Source organism: Gossypium hirsutum, chromosome A01 (genome assembly GCF_007990345.1).
Source record: "Gossypium hirsutum isolate 1008001.06 chromosome A01, Gossypium_hirsutum_v2.1, whole genome shotgun sequence".
Lineage (NCBI taxonomy): Eukaryota > Viridiplantae > Streptophyta > Magnoliopsida > Malvales > Malvaceae > Gossypium > Gossypium hirsutum.
Genome location: NC_053424.1, coordinates 6163173 through 6184295, shown reverse-complemented (window position 1 = coordinate 6184295; position 21123 = coordinate 6163173). Strand labels below are relative to the sequence as shown.

The 21123-nt window shown below is 31.2% G+C and overlaps 2 protein-coding genes across 2 annotated transcripts; one reads left to right on the top strand and one right to left on the bottom strand.

Annotated features, from left to right (window-relative positions):
• The first annotated feature begins 346 nt into the window (after positions 1–346).
• Positions 347–949, top strand: LOC121206744 (secreted RxLR effector protein 161-like). Its single transcript, XM_041077832.1, has one exon. It carries the CDS (start codon positions 347–349, stop codon positions 947–949), a length of 603 nt encoding a protein of 200 aa, XP_040933766.1.
• A 1494-nt stretch (positions 950–2443) lies between these two features.
• On the bottom strand, positions 2444–3012 carry LOC107917206 (LRR receptor-like serine/threonine-protein kinase EFR). Its single transcript, XM_016846583.1, has 2 exons — positions 2745–3012; positions 2444–2547 (listed from the first exon to the last, which is right to left on the bottom strand). The coding sequence occupies exons 1-2, from the start codon at positions 3010–3012 to the stop codon at positions 2444–2446; spliced, it is 372 nt and encodes a 123-aa protein (XP_016702072.1).
• Positions 3013–21123: the final 18111 nt, after the last annotated feature.

Sequence of the window (21123 nt, the reverse complement as noted above, 5' to 3'; positions counted from 1 at the left end):
TTTGATAATCACTAGAGATGATAGTAAAGAAATCCACCAAGTTCGACAAAACTTGTCAGTCCACTTTAAAATGAAGGAACTTGGCCAACTTAAACACTTTTTGGGGCTAGAAATTGATCATACAAAAGAAGGCATGTTTCTTTGTCAAGAGAAATATGCAAAAGATTTGTTGCAGAAATTTGGAATGCTCAATTGCAAGACCATCACTATACCAGTGGAACCAAACACCAAGTTTTGTGCTCATGAAGGGAAAGACTTGGAAGATAGGTTGATGTATTAGCAACTTGTCGGTAGTCTCATTTATCTAACTTTAACTTGACCTGATATTTCTTATATTGTTGGGGTAATGAGTCGATATATGCAGAATCCCACGAAACAACACTTGGAAGCTGTTCGACGAGTTTTAAAATATGTGAATGGTACTCTTGATTATGGTTTTCTATATAAGAAATTTGAGGTTTGCGAACTAGTTGGTTATTGTCATGCTGACTATGCAGGGGATCACGATACACGTCGATCAACCACTGGCTATGTATTCAAGTTTGGTTCAGGGACAATTTCTTGGTGTGGTAAAAGACAACCAACTGTGTCCTTATCGACAACAGAGGCAGAATATAGAGCGACAGCTATGGCAGCCCAAGAAAGTACATGGTTAGTGCAACTTGAGGAAAATTTGCACCAAAAAGTTGATTATGCAATACCCCTCTATTGTGACAATCAGTCAGCTATTCGTTTAGCAGAAAATCCTGTGTTTCATGCAAGGACCAAACATGTGGAGGTGCACTACCATTTTGTTAAGGAGAAGGTGATACATGATAAAATTGAGTTGTCCTATGTCAAGACTGATAACCAGGTTGCAAACTTGTTCACGAAAGGCTTGAGTACAACTAAGTTGGAAAAGTTTTGCTCACAACTTGGGATTGTGAAAAGGTTGGAGTTGGCGTTGTAGGGGGAGTATTAAAGTTCACCACCAACTCAGTTAGTGGCCTAAAATCTTGGGCATATCAGCAGATGAAATATTCAAATTAGTTTCAATAAAGTTGTTGAATGGTTAGTTAAAATCATGGTTTAATATCTGATTGTGATTTTGCTTCTGAGTTATCATATTTTTTAGCTAAATTTGTTGTAGTTTTAGCCTATATAAAGGATGTAAATCAGTGAATAAAAAGTGTCTTCAGTTCTTGTTTTCATTGAGTTTTTTGTATACAATTCATAAAATGTTATTGAGTGAATTTTTTTTTACAGCAAATCTTTCCATTTAGTCTAACAACTTGCTCTACTTTTGGTTTTGTTTTGTTAATTTTTCTTACATATGAGCTGAGACTTAAGGGGGAATTTTTTTTCATTTGTTGTGGCGACTGTCACATTGCATTGCGTATTGAGTGAATGAATTCACGCAGTTGACTATAAAATTATCATTTTATAAAGGTTAGGGTTAAATTGATTGAATTTTTAAAATTTGAACAAAAATGATAAATTTCATAAAAATTAAGTTAAATTTTTTATATTTATAATTAAATTAATAGAATGTACAAATATTGAAAAGGCTAAATTTATTATTACACCAATAATTTAATCACTATTTTTCTAGTAACCGCTGGAGCTTTACTTAGGACTTTACTTAGGACCCTTCTATCCGGTTAACATTGCGAAAGCAAAGCCCCTTGCTATTAGCATTAAGGTTCTGAATAACTTCAAAAACTCTGGTGGGTTTGATTTGACAAGACTTGTCACTGAATTTGATGTCTTAGACTCTTGCTAATTCTGGTGCACAGCGTACCTATATTTTTTACTTGTTAGGGTTAGGTTTTTGTCTTTTTTTTTTAATTATAAATAGTAATTAGCGCGACTCAAATTTAAATTATACTTAAAGTAGTGAACATCCTTGATCATTAAGTCAATATACGATGTTTAGGTTTTGTCTCCTTTAAACACTCTTCTTTGGCATTGAACTTTTTTACTTTCCTTATTTCATCCTATTAATAATTATTGCCTTAAAAATAAAATATGCGATAGCATGATTCAAAAGTAAATTTACCATTAAATGAAATGCAGAAGTATAATATATTTAGCACATTTGTAAAAATTTAACATAAATTAAATTTAAGGTAGAAAGAAAGCAAAAAAATAATAATCATAAAATTGAACATATATGATGAAGAAATATAGTATAATACCTGTTAGGAGATTATAAGATAAATAAAGACCTCTCAACCATGTTAAATTACCAATTTGTTGTGGGATTACACCTACATAATAAAATTAATTTATTAAACCAATATAGAAGTATTTCTTTTTTACTTTACTTCTTAAAAAAACAAATTAAGAGGTCGAAATTTTAATAATCTAAATTTTATCACCACACAAATTAAAGCTCAAATCATGAATTTTTTAATTTAAGACAATTAATTTATTTATGTTAAGCACCAAAATCAAATCAAAATTATGGAATTTTGCCAGGGTTTGTTCCCTTCCTAGTAAGCACTTGCAATCTAGATAGATGATCAAACATATCTTTTGGGATCTCACCTGTAAAACCATTATAGCCTAAAGACAAGAATTGAAGTTTAGAGAAGAAACTTAACCATGATGGGATTTCTCCATAAAAATTATTGGAAAACAACCTTATATATTTGAACGATGCAAATTAGCCATTTGGACAGATAAAAAGCCGTGAAAATTATTGTTCCTCATGTTGAGCCAAGTAAGGAAAGATAAATTTCCAATATAAGATAGTACAGTACCAGTGAGAAGCATGCTAGAAAGATTAAGAGCTATGACTCTTTGATGTCGAGATCCGCATGTGACACCAACCCAATTACAAATGGAGGTAGTAGTAGACCAATTGGTTTTCAACGTCTTTTGAGGATGGCTAACAATATGGGCTTTCAGTGCCAGAAGAGCTGACTGATCTGTGCTAATATTGGTTGTTGTTTTGGTAGAGAATGAAACCACAAAATGAAGCAACAGCAGCGCCATCATAAGAACCAGAGAGAACCCAGTGTTCCCCATAAAGTCAAACAATTGTGATCAGAGGTATGCTCCAAGTAATCTAGCGGTGTTTAGGAATAGTTAATATTTCTTGCAAAATTGAATCATATATAGAAAACCAAAGAAGTATCCTAATCCTGTAATTGTCTACACATATCACTTTTCGGCGACTTGTGGCTTAAAGAAACAGTGGTTGGCCTTGACTTGTAAGTTCCTGTAAAATTGATTTCGATTGGTTTCTTCGTGGAAATTATACTAACGCTTCGTGGAAACATATTGATGATTCGTCACAAACGTCACTTCAATTACATGACTAGGTTAGGATTGATGGTATCTGGGGAATGAAATTGATTTTCAGGTTATGAAAATTTTACTTTGCTGTTTGGAAGTTTGTGCATATGATTTTGGCACCTCTAAGGAGCTTCATTGCAGATATTTTTGGTGTATCTTGGTTTGTGATCCCACAGTGTTCTTGGGGTTTTCTTTCAATCGAATTTTTGGCATGTTTCATGGCTTTCTATGGCAGCTTAAGGTGGTGCTTGGAGGCTCAATGATGGTGTTTTCGTAAGAACTTTCTTGTATTCTATTCACACTTTGAGGTGTGTGTTTTTCATGTTGTATTAATTTTTTTTTATAATTTTAGTTTGGGTTTGTTTAGGTGCTCTCGTCGTTGACGTGTTTTCCATGTACTAATTTTTTAATAACTTTTATTTTGGCTACGAAAAAAATTTGGCCCCGTCAATTTACTTTCCTAGTATTTGTTCATCAATTTCAAAGTAATTAGTACGAAAAAGAGACTTGTGAATTCATTCGAGGGATCAAGGAACTGTATTTTTTAATAAATTTTATTATGGCTTGAGAAAAAAAATTTGGCCCCATCTTCACTTTCCTAGTAGCTTCCAAAACTTTCAAGTCTTCTCTTTGCTCATAAATTTCAAGAATTATGTCTATAACTGTTTAAATTTTTGTCCTCATAAGCCGTATTAAAAACAGTTTATTTAAATAAAAAAAACATTCTCTCAATCAAAACATTCCATGAGAATTGTAATTGGTTTTTTTTTTAATTGTCTTAACTATTTAAATTTAGTTCCCCATAAGCTAAATAATTGAAGATATATAAACTAAGAATTAATTCTCTCAATCAAAACATTTCATGATAATTGTATTTTATTTTTTTGAAAATTTATGTCTTAATTGTTTATGTTTAGTTCCTCATAAGAGTCTTAACCCATGAATAGATGTATTGGTAAGACAATATGCGGCGAGAGTTTCCGTTATCCTCTAAATCTTTCTAATATCTGGGGATGATTAGCATAAGAATTCTATGATGTGATTCTTAGATTAAAAAAAATAAGATATAAAATAAAATGAAATAAAATGGGTTATCATTGTTTCATTTTCACACAAATTATAAATCGCTATATCTCAAGTCGATATTATCATGATAAAATGATGGCATCATATATTATGTCATAATTATATATTTTTTACTTAATTTAAAATAATTAAGAGATATATAATAAAATTTATATTATCACTGATTAAAATTAAATTAATTAAATGATAATATTAAATAATTATCTTATCTCTAGTTAATTAAATTAATAAGAGATAAATGCTAAATAAAAAAATTAATTTTAGTAGAATACTCAAATTACGAAATTAAATTTTACATTAATTATCTTTTATTCAAGTGACTAGGGTCAACCTAATCGATTTTGTAATATTCTCGAAAACTCTTTGGTCATAATAGTATTATTTTGAGCAATTATGAGTCAACTTTTTCAGAATAAATAAAATGATATTCACAAGTATTAGTGGAGAAGGTAGTAGGAGACTGGAGAAAATTTAAAAGACTGATGTATTGATAAATATTAATTTAGAGTATAGACTAATTTATAAAGTTTACCAAAATATTGGTGTCAAAGTGAGAAATTAAAAGTATAAAAAGATAAAATTGAATTAGTGGTGAAATGTGTGAAAACTTGGAGAACAATTTTATCAAGATCAAGTAGATAAGTATGATAGATAGATTTTTTTAGTTATAATAATATTTTGTTTTCATCATCATCACTATTACTATTATTAAATTATTTTATTTTATTTTATTCAAATATGAAAGATATTTTAGACAAAGGATGGAGAGAGTTCTCCATCTTCTTCCTTGTTCACATTTCACCATTGGAGAGAAAGAAAGCTTACTTTTATTTTGGGTTTGATTGATTATTTTTTGAATTTTTTTTTGAATATTTTATTTATAAATTTTTAGAATTTGAATTAAATTGAAAAATGTGTAAACAATAAAAGTTAAATTAGTTGAAGTTTTAGAATTAGGATCAAATAGCAATTAAGCTTTTGTAATTATATATATTTTTAAATATTTTATATTTTTATGACCTTTTATATAAAATATATATATTCAAGCTCTTAAAATTATAATTTTTTATTTTTTTGAATTTAAACTAAAGTGAAAAAATGTGCAAACATTAAGGGTTAAATTTGTTGAATTTTTCTAGAATTAGATCAAACTTGATAAAATGCGTAAAGTGTTAAGGGTTATTATTATACTAATCAAAAGATTGCCACATCATCATTTCGTTCAATGGGCAAGGCATTTTAATGGTGGAGTGGCTAAAAATAACAATTAATCTAATGGAAATAACTAAATTAACAAAAAAAAACCGGTGACCAAAATAGGAACTCATTAAAACTTGGGTGATTATCCAAGTTGTTTACCTTTTAATTTTTTTAGAATTATTATTAAGAAAATATTAAAAGTATCAAATTGATATTTTAGTTATAGTTCGGAGGTTAAATTGGTTATTAATCCTTTATATTAATGTGTCACATTACCTTCTCAACAGAAGTTAATGGATGAATGATATAAAAATGTAACATTTCGATAACTTTAGTGACAAATGACAATTATGTAACTTTTAAAATTTGGGTAACTGAAATGTAATTTTAATCAAAGGTTAGAGATAATTGATATATAATTTACCCAAGATTTAAACAGGGGGCTATGATTAAGTGATTATGGTAAGTGATATTTGTATTGTAATTGATTGAAGACTTCTTTTATTTTATTTTTTATAATGGGTTACGGGTTGAGGTTACACGGATTTAATCCGTATTAAAAAAAACTTAAGTATAATTAAATGATATGCAACATAATTTACCCAAAATAATAATTAACTTAAATATTGTACAATACAAATAAAATTTACATTAGTTCTATCATGTTATATGAAAAAAATGATAAATTTAAAAGATGAACGTAACAATTTTAATATTTAAGAAAAATAAAATATAATGAAATATATTTAATACTAATAACAACAAGAGCTCATCTTTATGAAATAACATAAAAATCATCCTTTATTATCAAATATGGAGCTCTATTTCACGACTTCATATTGTTCATAACTTTTTAGCTAGAATATGAAATTCTAAGAAACAATTATTTGAGGTTAAAAAACTAAACCAGTGGGAGTTAATTTTATTCTATTGACCATAGGTTTCTTGAATCTCTGTGTTTGAAAGTGTAGTCCAATTTCATGAGTTCTTTTTTCTATTCATTTGAAAATTAATAAATGTTATTTTAATACCCAACTAAAAGGAAATCAAGGAAATGCCACTGCAAATCTCAAAAGGTGATGACTAGTGTGTGAGCAGGTGTACTATCATCTAATTTCACTTTTGACAATGAGACATAACTTTTAAAAGTCATTTCAATCAATAATATTAATTTCAGTAGTCATGCTCTTTGTTCCCCGCAAACATTCGACCCATTATTCCATCACGCGGTTGCAAATTCTAAGCATTAACATCAATGTCAGCATAAATCATAATTAAAATGTAATACGTCTTGGATATCTAAATCGTTATCTATGTAAGTCAAGCATATTTTGTGATCCAAAATATTTAAATGTGAATATTTTTTCTAATTCATATTTAGAATTATTTATTTTTTATTAATGATGTCTTCTAATTTACTGAATTTATATTCTGTCAATATTATGTCTTCTAATTTACTGAATTTATATTCTGTCAATATAAAATTCTTTTTTATCATGTATTAAAAAAAGGAAAAATCATATCGAAAGAAGGAAATTGGAAAAATAAAATAAAAGAAGAAATAATAGAGAAAGTCCTTTTGTACCCTCATCTTTCTTTAATTATTAGTCAGTCTTCTGCAATTTTATTACACCAATTCTACGAATCCTTTAGTTTTTGCTTTTACTTTTTGGTAATTATATGGCAGTTTCTTTCTTTAGTCTTATTTAAGGAATTTACTTTCAATTCCTACTGCATAGTTTTGCTTTTCGCTTTTGTTCTTAGCCGGTGGTTTTAATCAAGTGTTGATTATGAAAATATGATAGTTCATGTATAAAGATAGACCCTACGTAATATATGTCGAAACTTTTTTTTATTTTGAAAATAATGGGGATCAATTCTCAGAAATAAAAATGTGGAGTCGCCACCAATCTCTCGGTTTAGTTGTGATTGGGCCACCTACTAAAATGTTTTGTTCCATTAAAGACAATTTTGGTTCACGTAAAATCAAAAATAAATGGGTTCGGGAGTCGGTTACACATGAGGAAGGGTGAGCACCCTCATTACGCCCAAAAATTGGTACCAAATTGATTCGATGCTATCCTTATATCAAAGATTTTAAGAAGAAAAAAAAAATCTTTCAAAGCATGATTCTTTAAAATGTGTGAATAGTTCAAGTTAACTGCCAAAATTCTCTCATTTCAAAGATATGCAGCATCATACCCAGCACGATTGGATACGATCCTTTATACCTTCAAAAATATGATTGATTTTTGACTTTCAAAAACTCGTACACTAAAATTATAAAAGGTTATCCAAATATTTTAGTTCACGGAAAAAATCATACCCAGCACGATTGAGCACGATTTCTCGAATTCCCAAATATTGGATATTGCCTTATTTCAGAATTTTTGAATAATAAGAAAAATTGAAAATTAGCTCAAAACACGTTTATTTGTTTTAAAATAGGTAGAACACTTAATGCATTGTATCGAAACATTTGCATAGAAAAGGATTAATGAACAGGAATTAATATGATACAATAAGCCTCAATTTAACAAATCCAACAATTATATACAACTATTCTAAGTAAAATATAACCAAATTCTTAATCATGAATGAAGAGAAATTGATACAATGGATAAGACAATGACTAAATAAATACAGCACAATATAAAACAATTCACAAAACATTTACAAAATAAAATGGAAATTTGAAGTCAAAGTGGTGAGACAATTCTAAAATAGTGATGAACGAATAAACATATAATATATATGATATATAAATTGATGAATTTGAAATTACTCGAAGGAAAAAAACTAGATATATATATATATGTGTGTGTGTGTGTCTAATCATTAAAATAAGAGCTAGAATGAAGATTTTTAGATCAAATAATATACCAAGTGTTAAAACATTTGTTAAAATACATGCAATAAAGGAAAATTTAAATAATATATAAAATATGAAAGGAGAACTAGAATTCATAATAGAATATAATTTTAGGAAATGCACAATAATAGATTTACAAAACACATGTACATAAATAGACCTAGAATTAATTATTTGTAAAATTAGCACGAAATTAATAATGCATATTAGCTTAAGTTAATTTTATCATGAATTATATGTAATGTAAAAAAATGTAATTATATATACAAAGAAAAACTATATGTATGAAATACGTGAATTTAATAATGTATATAGGTCAAACATACGTACCAATATATGTACATGCATATGTAATAATAATTTAAAAGATATATGAGATATGTAAGGTTTTCCATAAACAACAAAGATATATAATAAAATATAGGAATAAATTTAAAAGATATTATATGTATAAAATAACATAAAATTGATAATGTATATAGAATAAAATTAATTTTATCACGAAACATATATATAATAATAATATATAAGAATATTTATACAAAATATTATATAGAATATTGAAATAATATGATGCAAACAAACTTTACAATAATGATTTAAACAAACAAAGTAAAATTATCAAAGTAGCTAGAAATATAAAAATAAAATAATCAAGAATTAAAAATGCATGTTTAGTGGATTTTTTAGAATAATAATGAATTATATAAAAATAAAGAAACTCAACTAAAATAAAGTTAAAATGAGAGGGATAATTAATAAATTAAACCATTGAAATCGTAAATGGCTAAAGTGCAATACACGCCAATGTCCAGGGATCAAAAGTGAAAATATTCCAGATCCCAAAACATAGCGTGTAAGCGCAGACTAAATTGCAAAGACACGCAAACTCTATGACAAATTTGAAATGAAATGAAATGAAAATAAGAATTAATTTAAAGATTTGCGCAAAAACAAAGGACTAGTCGCACAATTTGACTATTCGAGGTAAAAGGTCGCAGATTCGGGTCATGAAACTGGTCGGCGCGCGGATCTTCTCCCTCCAGACGACACCGTTTCATGTTCTGCACAAATCAAGGTAAAAAAAAAAACCTAAAACTAATAAAAGCAAATCAAAATAAAACCAAAACCTAAGGCCTTATTCATTCAGCCGAATCTAAAGCTTCACAACTGTCCCTTCGTCTCCATATTCGACGGACGACGTCAAACGAGGGCTTAATCTGGTCCTAACTGGCCGCAAATTCGCGAAATTTTCTCGGCTTTAACTTCAATCCTCATCTAGGCTTCGATTACCACGAAGCAAACAAGGATTTCGAAGCTTCAAAAAAAGGATAAGTCTCTTCCCTTTACTCACTTTTTTTTTATATTTGGTTTCATACGTAGTAGCAAAGCTTTAAGAAACAGGAGATGAATCGAAAAGAAAATAAAATCACCTTGTGAAAAACTGCTCTCGAGATGATTTCTTATTCAAACTCTTTTTTTTGTATAGATTTGTATCCGTAATTTTTCTGGGCTCACCCCCTTTTACATTCGATTTCACAGGCTTTTATAGCCGAATAAAAAGAATAATAATCATTAAAAATACAAAAAATTCCCTTAGATCTATTTGCTGTCAATCTGTTGTGAGTTGTTTTCTATTATTTTCTTCTCGCAGGTGTGTATGGCGCGGTGTTGCTGACATGGCGAGGCCATTCGTGAGGCGTGACGCGAAGTCTTCCAGAAGCTTCACTATTTGGGACTGCTGATGGTGTTTACGGTGCATAGGAACGGCGGCTTAGTGGCCTAGGGTTTCCACTTTCTGAAAAGAGTCAATGGACTAAGTTTTGGGTTAGGTTATTGGGCTGTGTAATGGGCTAGGATTAGGTTTTAATGTTTTGGGTCTTAGGCTTGGTCTGTTATTGGGTCTTGGACCGTTTAAAGGGACTTCGATTATTTATTTGGTTTTATTTTGTATGGGCTAGTAAAGACTGTAAGCGGACTATTTTTAGACTATTTAATTTAAAAAAATTATATTTTTATATTTTTTTTATTGCTTCTGATGGGCCCGGGCAAATTGGGCCGCTTACAATATATTTTAAGGATTGGATTGGAGAGGATTTGATCAAGCAATAAAATCTTTTGAATAATAAAAATTATATTGAAATTACGTTCAAGATTTATCTCATATGATCTTTCTTTATCTTATATTTTATTAATATATTGTACATGCTATAGGGGGAAGTGATTGTAATTTTTTAATTATCAGCAGAGGTTTATCTCTAGGCAGTATGCCAAACTTAGATACAAGTGAGACATCGACTTCACCTGCTACTGAGACTGGGTCTCAAAGTCATTCGGCTAAAGACGACGCACTGTCCTAGGCCATGTTGAGGATATTGGAGAGGATAATTTTGGATCTAGAGGCCGTGGGTCAGTAACTGAACAACTCTGGTTTAATGGTGCTGAGTTGTTTAAGGGTGTCACTGGAGTTGCCCCTACTGTGGCTGAGTATTGGTTGGAGGCCACTGAAAAGATCATGAATGATATAAATTGTACTCCCGAGTAAAAACTTAAGGGTGCAGTCTCTTTGCTTCGCGACGAGGCATATCAGCGGTGGTTATTGGTTGAGGAGGGTACTCAGCCTGATTGTCTGAATTGGGACTTCTTCAAGACTACTTTTCAGGGGAAATATGTGGGTATGATTTATGTGGATGCTCGTAGGCGTGAGTTCATGAATCTCATGCAAGGTGATAGATCAGTGGTCGAGTATGAGGCTAAGTTTAAGGTTGAGCCACTACGTGCGAGGCATGGTGGCGTCTGAATATAAGAAATGCATCTGCTTCGAAGATGGCTTGAGGGATAACTTGCGAGTACTGATTACTCCACAAAGGGAGCTAGAGTTTTTTATTCTGGTAGATAAGGAAAAAATCACCGAATAGGTTAAGCGTGTGGAAAGTAAAAAAAGTGACCATGAGAGAGACAAGAATAAAGGGGATTTGGAGCCCTCTAGTTCTGTTCAGAGGCTTGAAAAAAGGGCCAGACCTAATGGGCCGGTTAGAGTGAGGGTTCCTGTTGCTCCTACTAGGATTCAGCATTGTGGGGATTGTGGTATGTAATAGCCCAAAATTGGGTCTAGTTGGAACAGAGGTTTCGGGACCATAAAATTCGAGATATAAATATTTATTTTATGATTATTTTGAGGTCTATGATATGATTGCATGATTATGTGAAAATTTCGTGAAGAAATTCTATGCATAAACTGTTTAATTTGAAGTTAGGGACTAAATTGAATAAGTTGCAAAACTTGCATTCTAGAAGTTTCTAGTATGAAATTGCTTTGAAATATTAATTAGGATGTCTTAAATAGAAATTTTACCAATTTCTAAGTTATGGACAAAAATTGGACATGGATGGAATTTTTGGAAAGTTTAGTAGTAAGGGCATTTTGGTCATTTAGGGGTAAAATGAATTAAAATACAAAATTAAAAGCCAATTTTGCTCATCTTCTTCACCATGGACGTGTATTCCAACGGAGACTCCATGTCTAGGGTTTTCAAGCTTTCTAAGCTCAATAGTAAGTCCGTTCTAACCCCGTTTTTCAAGTTCTTTACGTTTTTGGAGTCCCGGTAACTTGATTTAGCTTATGCTAGCAATAATTCAACCTAGGGTTCATATTTGGAAAAATACCCATAGGTGAAATTTGTGTAGTCTGGTGTTTTATGATACAATATGAGGTTTTAAATTATGTTATCCAACTTGTGCTACTCGGTTTTAAGTGAAAACGAGCAAAATGGCTTAATCGGTAAAAATACCTAATAGTCATAAGTATATGTTAGAGTGAGAATTTGATGTTGCCATAGAAGGGAAAAATGATCAGCATGTCATAAAACATAAGAATAAGGGATGAAGTTTAATTCCCGAGCCTAGGGGCAAAAGTGTAAATATGCAAAAGTTAGGGCAAAATTGTAATTTTTCCAAAGTTTGAGTTAAGGACTGTTTTGAATAGTACATTAATTAAATAATTAAAATATGATATTTTAGATCCCGGAAAATGAGATTTGAACCTAGAATGAGAGAAAAATCGAAAATTGGGAAAGTTGGTAAAATGGCCGTTTTAGTATCGAGGTAAGTTCATATGTATAATAAGCATTAATTTATGCATTTTTCAATGTAAAATTGATATATTTACTATGATTTCCGAGGTGTTGATAGTATGTAAGTTGGTATGATAATAATACAGCAATAATGCTGTAATTTATATTTGAAAGTTAAATTTAGTGAATTAATTGAATTATGTTAAATTAAATGTTTATGGTGCCCAGTTTATGAATTGATTTAAAAATATGTTTATGGTACATGAAGTGCATTGAATTATCATACATAAATGTGATTTCTATGATTACGGATATTATGAGAAATTGTAAGTTCATATGATTTTTAATAAGGCAATGTGTAATTTAATGTTATTGCCTTGATATTAAATGAGATGTAAGTTTATATGTAAGTAATACATCACTATTACTTGTATTATGATATTTTATAATAATATTGGAAATATGTTTGTGGATAATTACTTGATTGGTGAAATTGTTAGAAAAGAGAGAGAAATCTCGGTTGAACCTTCGGAAAGATTGGATGATACAGATGGTATGTAGCTAGGTCACATGTATGGTGCTGAGTGCACATCATGTGTACAAGAGAGCTACGAGACATTATGATGTAGCTAGGTCGCATGGGTGATACTATGTGCACACCATGTAGACAAGAGAGCTACGGGATATATGTAGCTAGGTCGAATGCGTGGTTCCAGGTGAAGGACACCATGTAGACAAGAGAGCTACGAGATAAACTGGCTAGGTCACATGGGTGGTACTAAGTGTTCACCATGTGTACAAGAGAGCCGAACTATATGATGGGTGGAGCTATGTGCTAAAACCACCAAGTATCGAAGATTGATCCGAAGTGTTCAACGGGAGACTCTCTATGTATTGCTTTGTGAGTTTTGTGATGAATAAGTGCAGGAACTTGGTTATATGAATGATGGGTTCATTAAGTGCCTAGGATGTGGTAAGGTTATAAACAAGTAAGTTATACATGAGAATGATTTTATGGTGACCTTGTGATCATGGGCCTATACTTGTGATGTATGAAATGCGGCGAAAATGATTTGTGATATGTATGTTAAAATGAGATTAATACAAAGAAAGTGTGAAAGAGTGAATTAGCAATAAAACTGTTTTGGACAGTAGTAGTGATGTGATTTTGAAAAATCACCAAAAAAATTATAAATTGAATCAGAGACTGAATGAGATATCAAATTAAATGTTAATGAGTCTATTTTCATATAAAAGAAACAGAGCAAGCAAAGGAGTTTTATATTTTGAGATATTTATGTTTTTGTGAGACTAGTTCAGAATGATTATTTGATCCCCTGTTCTGACTTTGGAAAATCACAAAAAATTGGAGAAAAATAATTAGAGGTTAAAACTTATATTTTTAAAATCCCTAATGAGTCTATTTTCAAGATAAATCAACAAGAACATTATCCGAGTTATGTACTATGATATAATTAGTTTTTAGTGAAGAGAGGTCAGAACTGTTAGAAAGTGAAACAGTGGAAATTTTAATGAATAAACTGTACTAATTGGCTAAACCAAAAATTATGAAAATTTTATGGTGGAAAGATATATGAGTATAGTTTCAAAGGAAATTTATGGATCTTAATTTGGAGCTCTGTAGCTCGAATTATAAATAATTAAGTGAATATGACTCGTGTGAACAATTTGATGTGAGAATTTATTAGTAAATTGTGAAATCGTACTTACAAGAATGCTATATACATTAAAGATGTGGAATAGAGAGGAGGAGGAGGAAAAATAAATATATGTGGAATACATGGAAACTATGATATATGAAATATTGATATAATGAAATAAATGATATGTGTTTATAAGAAAACAGAAAGAGAATGTTATGTATCATGACATGTATATATATATATGACTAGTCTCAATGTAATGCTTGCTGGGTATGGAATTGAATTGAAATGTTTCAAGCAAACATGTTATTCTGCGCATCTGAATTGTGGTATTTTATAAAGATATGATCTAGCTTTAAATATGAATGCTTGATGATTAAGCTGAAGATATTTGATAAGATGATAATCTTAGTATAAATGTATAAGTGGTACTATAATAAATAAGGTAAAATGAGTATGAGAGACACATGTATGATAACATACAAATGCTATGTTTGTGGTTTAATTGAGGATGTTTAATCATTAAATGAATACCATGTTATATGCTTTTGATTTTGTATAAGTGTGTAAGAGATCAAGGTTGACTAAAGCTTGGAAAATAGCCTAGGTATATTCCACACAGGCAGAGACACGACCATGTGTCTCAGCCGTGTATGGAACACGACTTTGGGACACGGGCGTGTGGAGCCTTAAAGCATGAAATTTCCAAGATTTTCGTAAGTTCTCGATTTAGTCCCGAACCATTTCTAAAGTATGTTTTGGGCTCCGTAAACTCAAATAAGGGACTATGTGTAAGTGAATGAACGCTTTGAAATAATAATGAAATTTTATGGCCTGTATTTTAGTTTAATGTTTGTATGTTTGTCCGGTAACGCCTCATACCTTATCCCAGCGTCGGGTACGGGCAAGGGGTGTTTCATGGTAGGCGCCATCCGGGCGAGTGTTGGAGGAGATTGGGGGCCTGTTTGAGGTGTGGATTTTTAGAACACCAAATTAGAGAGTGTCCACAACGAGCAGATCAGATGCAAGCTTCAAGACCGGGTTCTACACAGCCTCAGAAGGTAGTTCAGCAGCCACATAGGGGTTGTGGACCGGCTAGAGGGGGTAATGGTATGGGCCAAGAGTAGAGAGTACCGGGCAGAAGTGCTAATCAGACTAAAGTGAGCAGCCTTCGTTAGTTTATGTTGCTCAACGCTAAGCGTATAGAGACGCTCCTGACGTTATCATTGGTACGTTCTTAATTTTTGATTTACCTTATGTTATAGGCCAATTCTGACCCATTTAATTAAACCCCTTACAAACTCATTTACCCCTTTTACAAACCCGTTTGACCCATTTAACAACCCTTCAGCCCATACAACCTACCCAATACCCATTAGCCCAATTACCCAAACCCCTTAAAACCCAAACAATACCCAACAACCCACTAACCCCTAAAACCCAACAGCCCTATTACCCCTAACCCTAATCAGCTCTAACCCGAAACACTGGCTCCCACTTGCCTCTGCCTTCTGACACCAGCCCCTGCAGCACTACCCTCGGTCATGTCCTCCACCCACCGCACCTGCAAGCAAGTAAACAAAGAAGAGACAGAAACAATAAAAAATGAATGTAAAAGGGTTATAAAACCCGAATCAGAATTGTAAAAAAAGGGGGATTTTTTCTTGAAAATAAAAAAGCAGTGATATTTCCAGAATACAAAAAATGAGGTATCAATTTTTCAACAACACCATAGCAGATCGAGTATAGAAAGAAACAGAAGCAAAACAAGTGTAAAAACAGAAGGACCATCACAAATCGGAGAACCAAACACTCTAAAATCTAAACCGAAAGATTAATGTGATCTATTTTTATTTTCTATTCATTTTCTAGACTATTTTTAATCTATAAGCACACATTTAATAAATATATATTTAAAAAATAAAAAAAAATATCTTTTTCGGCCACCGTGTACGGTGGCCGGCGCCGGCATCGGTGAAGGTCCGGCGACAGACCGGTGCCCCCCCGGCCGGAATCCTTCCCCTCTCCCTCCTCTTTCTTTTTCTCTCTTCTTCTCTTTCTTTTTTTTTCTTTTTCCCCTCACAAATGATTTTTTTTCTTAAAATAGGTCTATTTATAGCCCTCTGAAACGACGTCGTTTTGGAGGCTGTACTTAAGCCCCAAAACGACGTCGTTTAAGCCCTTATCCGATCCGACCCAACCCGTCTGGCCTAGGGTCCGCGTGTTTTTGAACGGAAGGGCTACTTGCGCATTTAGCCCTTCCGCTTTTTTATTAATTTACAATCAAGTTTTAATTTACTTTAATTTGGACCTGAAGGTTGTTGCGTGATTCGATTTAGTCCCTTTGCTGTTGTGCGTTTTAAAATAGTTCAAAAAATTGCATTTTTGGCCCCCCTTTATTTAGCGCGTGTTCAAATAAGTCATTTTCATTCGTTTTTGTTTTTCTAAATTTGTCCCAAATTTTCTATTTGCTTTCAATTTAATCCTTTCTTATCATTTTAATATTTTATTCATTAATTACGTTACTCTTCTTTTACATATATATTTATTATTATACTACATGTTGTTATTAGTATTATTTTTAGGAATATTTTATCATTATTATTACACTTATTTCTACTATATATAATTATTATTTTTCATCCTTTTATAATACATTTATTATTACTGTTTATTATTGATCTTATTATTTTCATTATTATTACTTATTTTTAATAATGTTATTATTTATTTACATATGTGTATATACGCATTTTAGGTACATATTATTTCATTACTTATTTTTTGTATATATACTATCTTATATTTATATTCTTAATACTACTATATATGTTTTTGTATATTACACATATATATATATATTTGATGTTATATTTTTATATATTATGTATATATTATTATATCTACTTTTTATCCCTATTATGTTAATTGTTAATACTAGTACATATATTTTATTACATGAGTATATATTTACTTCTATACTAGTATTATTTTCATACATCATCATATTTATTATTGTATCTATTATTTTCACTATTATCACTTATTTTATTTTAATATTATTATGTGTTATTTGGTGTGTATACACCTCTTTATTATTATTATCATTGTTAGTATATGTTTCATTATATAGTATATATATGTATGTGTTTATGCAATATTATTAATAATCGTTTTGTAACATTATATCTCTTTTTTATTATGCACATTATTTTTAACTTTATATTGTGTATCGTATATGTTTTTATATATGTTATGTATATAGCTTTAGTATTATTAGTTACACGTTTTGCACTATTTCTTGTATATGTTCTTATCAATGTTAGTATGTGTTCTATTTTGTGTATATTTCTTTAATATATATGTATGTAGTTATGCAGTAATATTAAGAGTTGCCTTTTAACATTATTTTTAATATGTATATACTATAAAAATATTTTAACATTTCTATATTGTGTATATGTATCTTTAAATGTTGCATTTATATATATACCTCTAATACCATATTACTTGTATATTTTTATTTTTCGTATCTTCTTGAATACTATTACATATATATATCTTTTTAATACCATATCATATATATACTATTATTATATTTATTTTTATTCCTAGTATATTTATTATTAATATTAATATATGTATTTTGTTATACGCATATATATATTATAAATAGTATTATTTTTCATATATCCTTATATTTATTATTATACTTATTATTTTATTCTAATATTATTATATTATTTTATTCTAATATTATTACGTATTTATTTTAAAATATATGTATATTTGTGTAGTATTGTTAATGAATCTAATTTTTTATATTATTAGTATTTATAATGTATCTTGCATATGTTCATTTTTATATATTATGTATATGTTATGTAGACATTATATATGCATTTTTCTAGATTACGCATACATATACCATGTTAATATTGTGTTTTATATATCATGTATACATTATTATATCATTTTTTCTTACATATTATTTTTATAACTATATGTTATGTATGTATTTTTAACATTATACTATGAATATGTTTTTATACTATGTATATAATTTGTAATATTATTATTATGTTCATATTTTAAATATATACGTAGGTATGTAGGTAACATTATTAGTATTTTTAATGTTACGCTTACGGCACTTCGCTCGTTATCATATGTTTGTATATACGGTCATCTCTATTTTTGTGTTTAATACTATTGTTATCCTGTTTAATATCGTATACATTGTTCTCGTTTTAATGTTATTGTTATATTTATTATTTACTTCGATGTATTTGTAACTCTTTTACTTTTGTTTCCCGCCCCTTTTTATATCATTTTGCTATTCGTTACTTTAAAGAATTTTATTCATGCTTTTAACTAATTTCAATAAATAAGGCAACGTGCCGATTTAACATTAAGTCGTTGATTTTATCGCTATGTTGGGTGAATATCATCGGCTCGTGTTAAAAACGGAACGTCCTTCTCAAAAGAAAACGAAGCTTGAAATTTCTCGTGTTTTGATTGGATCATGATTAAATGTTACTTTGAACTTGCAATTTTGAAAATTAAGACAACACTTGTTTAATAAGATACCAATTTTGGGCGTTACGAGGGTGCTAATACCTTCCTCGTGCGTAACCGACTCCCGAACCCAAATTTTTCTTTGAATTTTGACGTAGACATAAACTCGGCCTTTTTGTTATCCAAAAATAAATTTTTCTTTGAAAAAGAGGATTTATTAGGTGTCCGATCACACCTATGAAAAAGGATCGGTGGCGACTCCCCTTTTTTATAAAACCGAGATTCCATTTTCAAATTTTCAATAAATCACCACAATTAGCGACCGAAAGCAAATTTTACGTCGTTGCACCTTATATTGCTTTAATAGACATAGGTTCTACACATTCCTATGTAGCTAGTTCTGTTTCTAGAAACCTAGGGATGTCTGTTGAGAGCGCTTCTAGTGAGATCATTGTACTAAGACCGTTGGGGCAGTTTGTTCAGGTTATATAGGGATGTTCCATTAGAGGTGCAAGGGGCTGTTTTTATGGAAAATTTAATGGAGCTTCCGTTTGGGGAGTTCAACTTGATTCATGGTATGGACTAGTTCGTTGAGCACCGAGTCAGCTTGGATTGCGCGACTAAGAGGGTTGTTTTGAGAACTGTGGATGATGAGGAGGTGGTTGTGATTGGTAAGTTTCAAGATTATTTGTCTAATGTGATCTCTGCTCTTGTGGCATAGAAGTTGGTTGGAAAAGGGTTTGAGGTGTATTTGGCTTACGTCAATGTTTCAGTTTTTGGGGACTCTTCTGTCAGGGATCTCAAAATAGTGAGGGATTTTTCAGATGTCTTTCCTGAGGAATTATCGGGTTTACCTCTGAATCGAGAAGTTGAGTTCAGGATTGAGCTTCTACCAAGTACAACTCTAGTGTCTATCGCTCCATTTCATATGGCACCGAAGGAGCTTACGGAGCTTAAAGCTCAACTTTAAGAGCTTCTGGATCGTGGTTTCATCCGTCCTAGTGTGTCTCTATGGAGGGCATCGGTTTTGTTTGTTAAAAAGAATGATGGAACCATGAGGATGTGCATCGATTATCAACAGTTGAATAAACTGACTGTGAAGAATAAGTATCCACTTTTGAGGATCGATGATTTGTTTTATCAGTTCCGAAGGGCTTCTGTGTTTTTGAAAAGTGATCTCTGATCTGGGTATCATCAGCTTAGATTTAAGGGAGCTAATGTTCATAAGACTGCATTTAGGACTCGTTATGGACATTATGAGTTCCTAGTTATGCCTTTTGGTCTTACAAATTCTCGAGCGATATTCGTAGATTTGATAAATCGAGTCTTTCAGCCATATTTGGATCAGTTTGTTGTGGTCTTTATCGATGATATTCTAGTTTACTCTAAGACCAAAGATGAGCATGATGAGCATCCTAGAGTAGTGCTTTAGATAATTCGAGAAAAACAACTTTACATTAAGTTGAGTAAGTGTGAGTTCTGGTTGCGTAAGGTAACTTTTCTGGGGCACATGGTTTCTGCTGAAGGGATCCAAGTTGATCTGAAAAAGATTGAGGCTGTGCTTGATCGAAAATAGCCTAAGAACGTATCTGAGATCCGTAGTTTTTTAGGTCTTGCGGGTTATTATCGGTAATTTGTTGAGGGGTTCTCTCTTATTGCAGCTCCTCTAACTAAGCTTCTAAGCAAGGGTGTTCATTTTGTTTTGACTGATGCGCAACAATTAAGTTTTGAGAAGCTCAAGTCTATTCTGACTCAGGCTCCTGTTCTGAAACATCCTGAATTTGGTAAAGAATTTGTAGTCTATAATGATGCATCGCACGTCAGTTTGGGATATGTATTGATATAAGATGGAAAAGTTGTGCCTTATGTGTCTCGTCAGCTTAAGACACATGAAGGGAACTATCCGACGCTTGATCTCGAGTTAGCTGTTGTGGATTTTGCATTGAAAATTTGGAGGCACTATCTATATGGTAAGAGGTGTATCATCTACACTGATCACAAGAGCCTCAAGTACCTCCTTACTCAGAAGGAGTTGAATCTTAGACAGCGCCGATGGATTGAATTGCTCAAAAATTATGACTGCACGATAGAGTATCATCTTGGTAAGGCCAATATGGTGGCCAATGCTTTAAGTCATAGAGCGATGACTGATTTGAGAGCAATGTTCGCTCGCCTTAGTCTGTTTGATGATGGGAAACTGTTAGCCGAGTTGCAAGTTAAGCCGACTTGAATTGATCCAGTTCAGGATAAGCAGTTAGGGGATGAGTCTCTCGGTTTGCAGTTCCGTTAGATTGAGAGTGGTGGATTTTGAGCTGAATAAATATGGAGTTCTGTGTTTTCGAGGTCGGATTTGTGTGCCGAATGATTCTGATTTGAGGTAATCGATTCTGAGGGAGGCGTATAGTAGCCCTTATGCTATGCATCTCGG

Bases quoted from the DNA above. Each gene is read 5' to 3' on its own strand.
- LOC107917206 (XM_016846583.1), bottom strand. From the start codon at position 3,012: ATGGGGAACACTGGGTTCTCTCTGGTTCTTATGATGGCGCTGCTGTTG. The intron at 2,548-2,744 runs GTACTGTACTAT...TCTTGTCTTTAG, and splicing joins TTCTAGCATGCTTCTCACTG to GCTATAATGGTTTTACAGGT.
- LOC121206744 (XM_041077832.1), top strand. From the start codon at position 347: ATGAGTCGATATATGCAGAATCCCACGAAACAACACTTGGAAGCTGTT.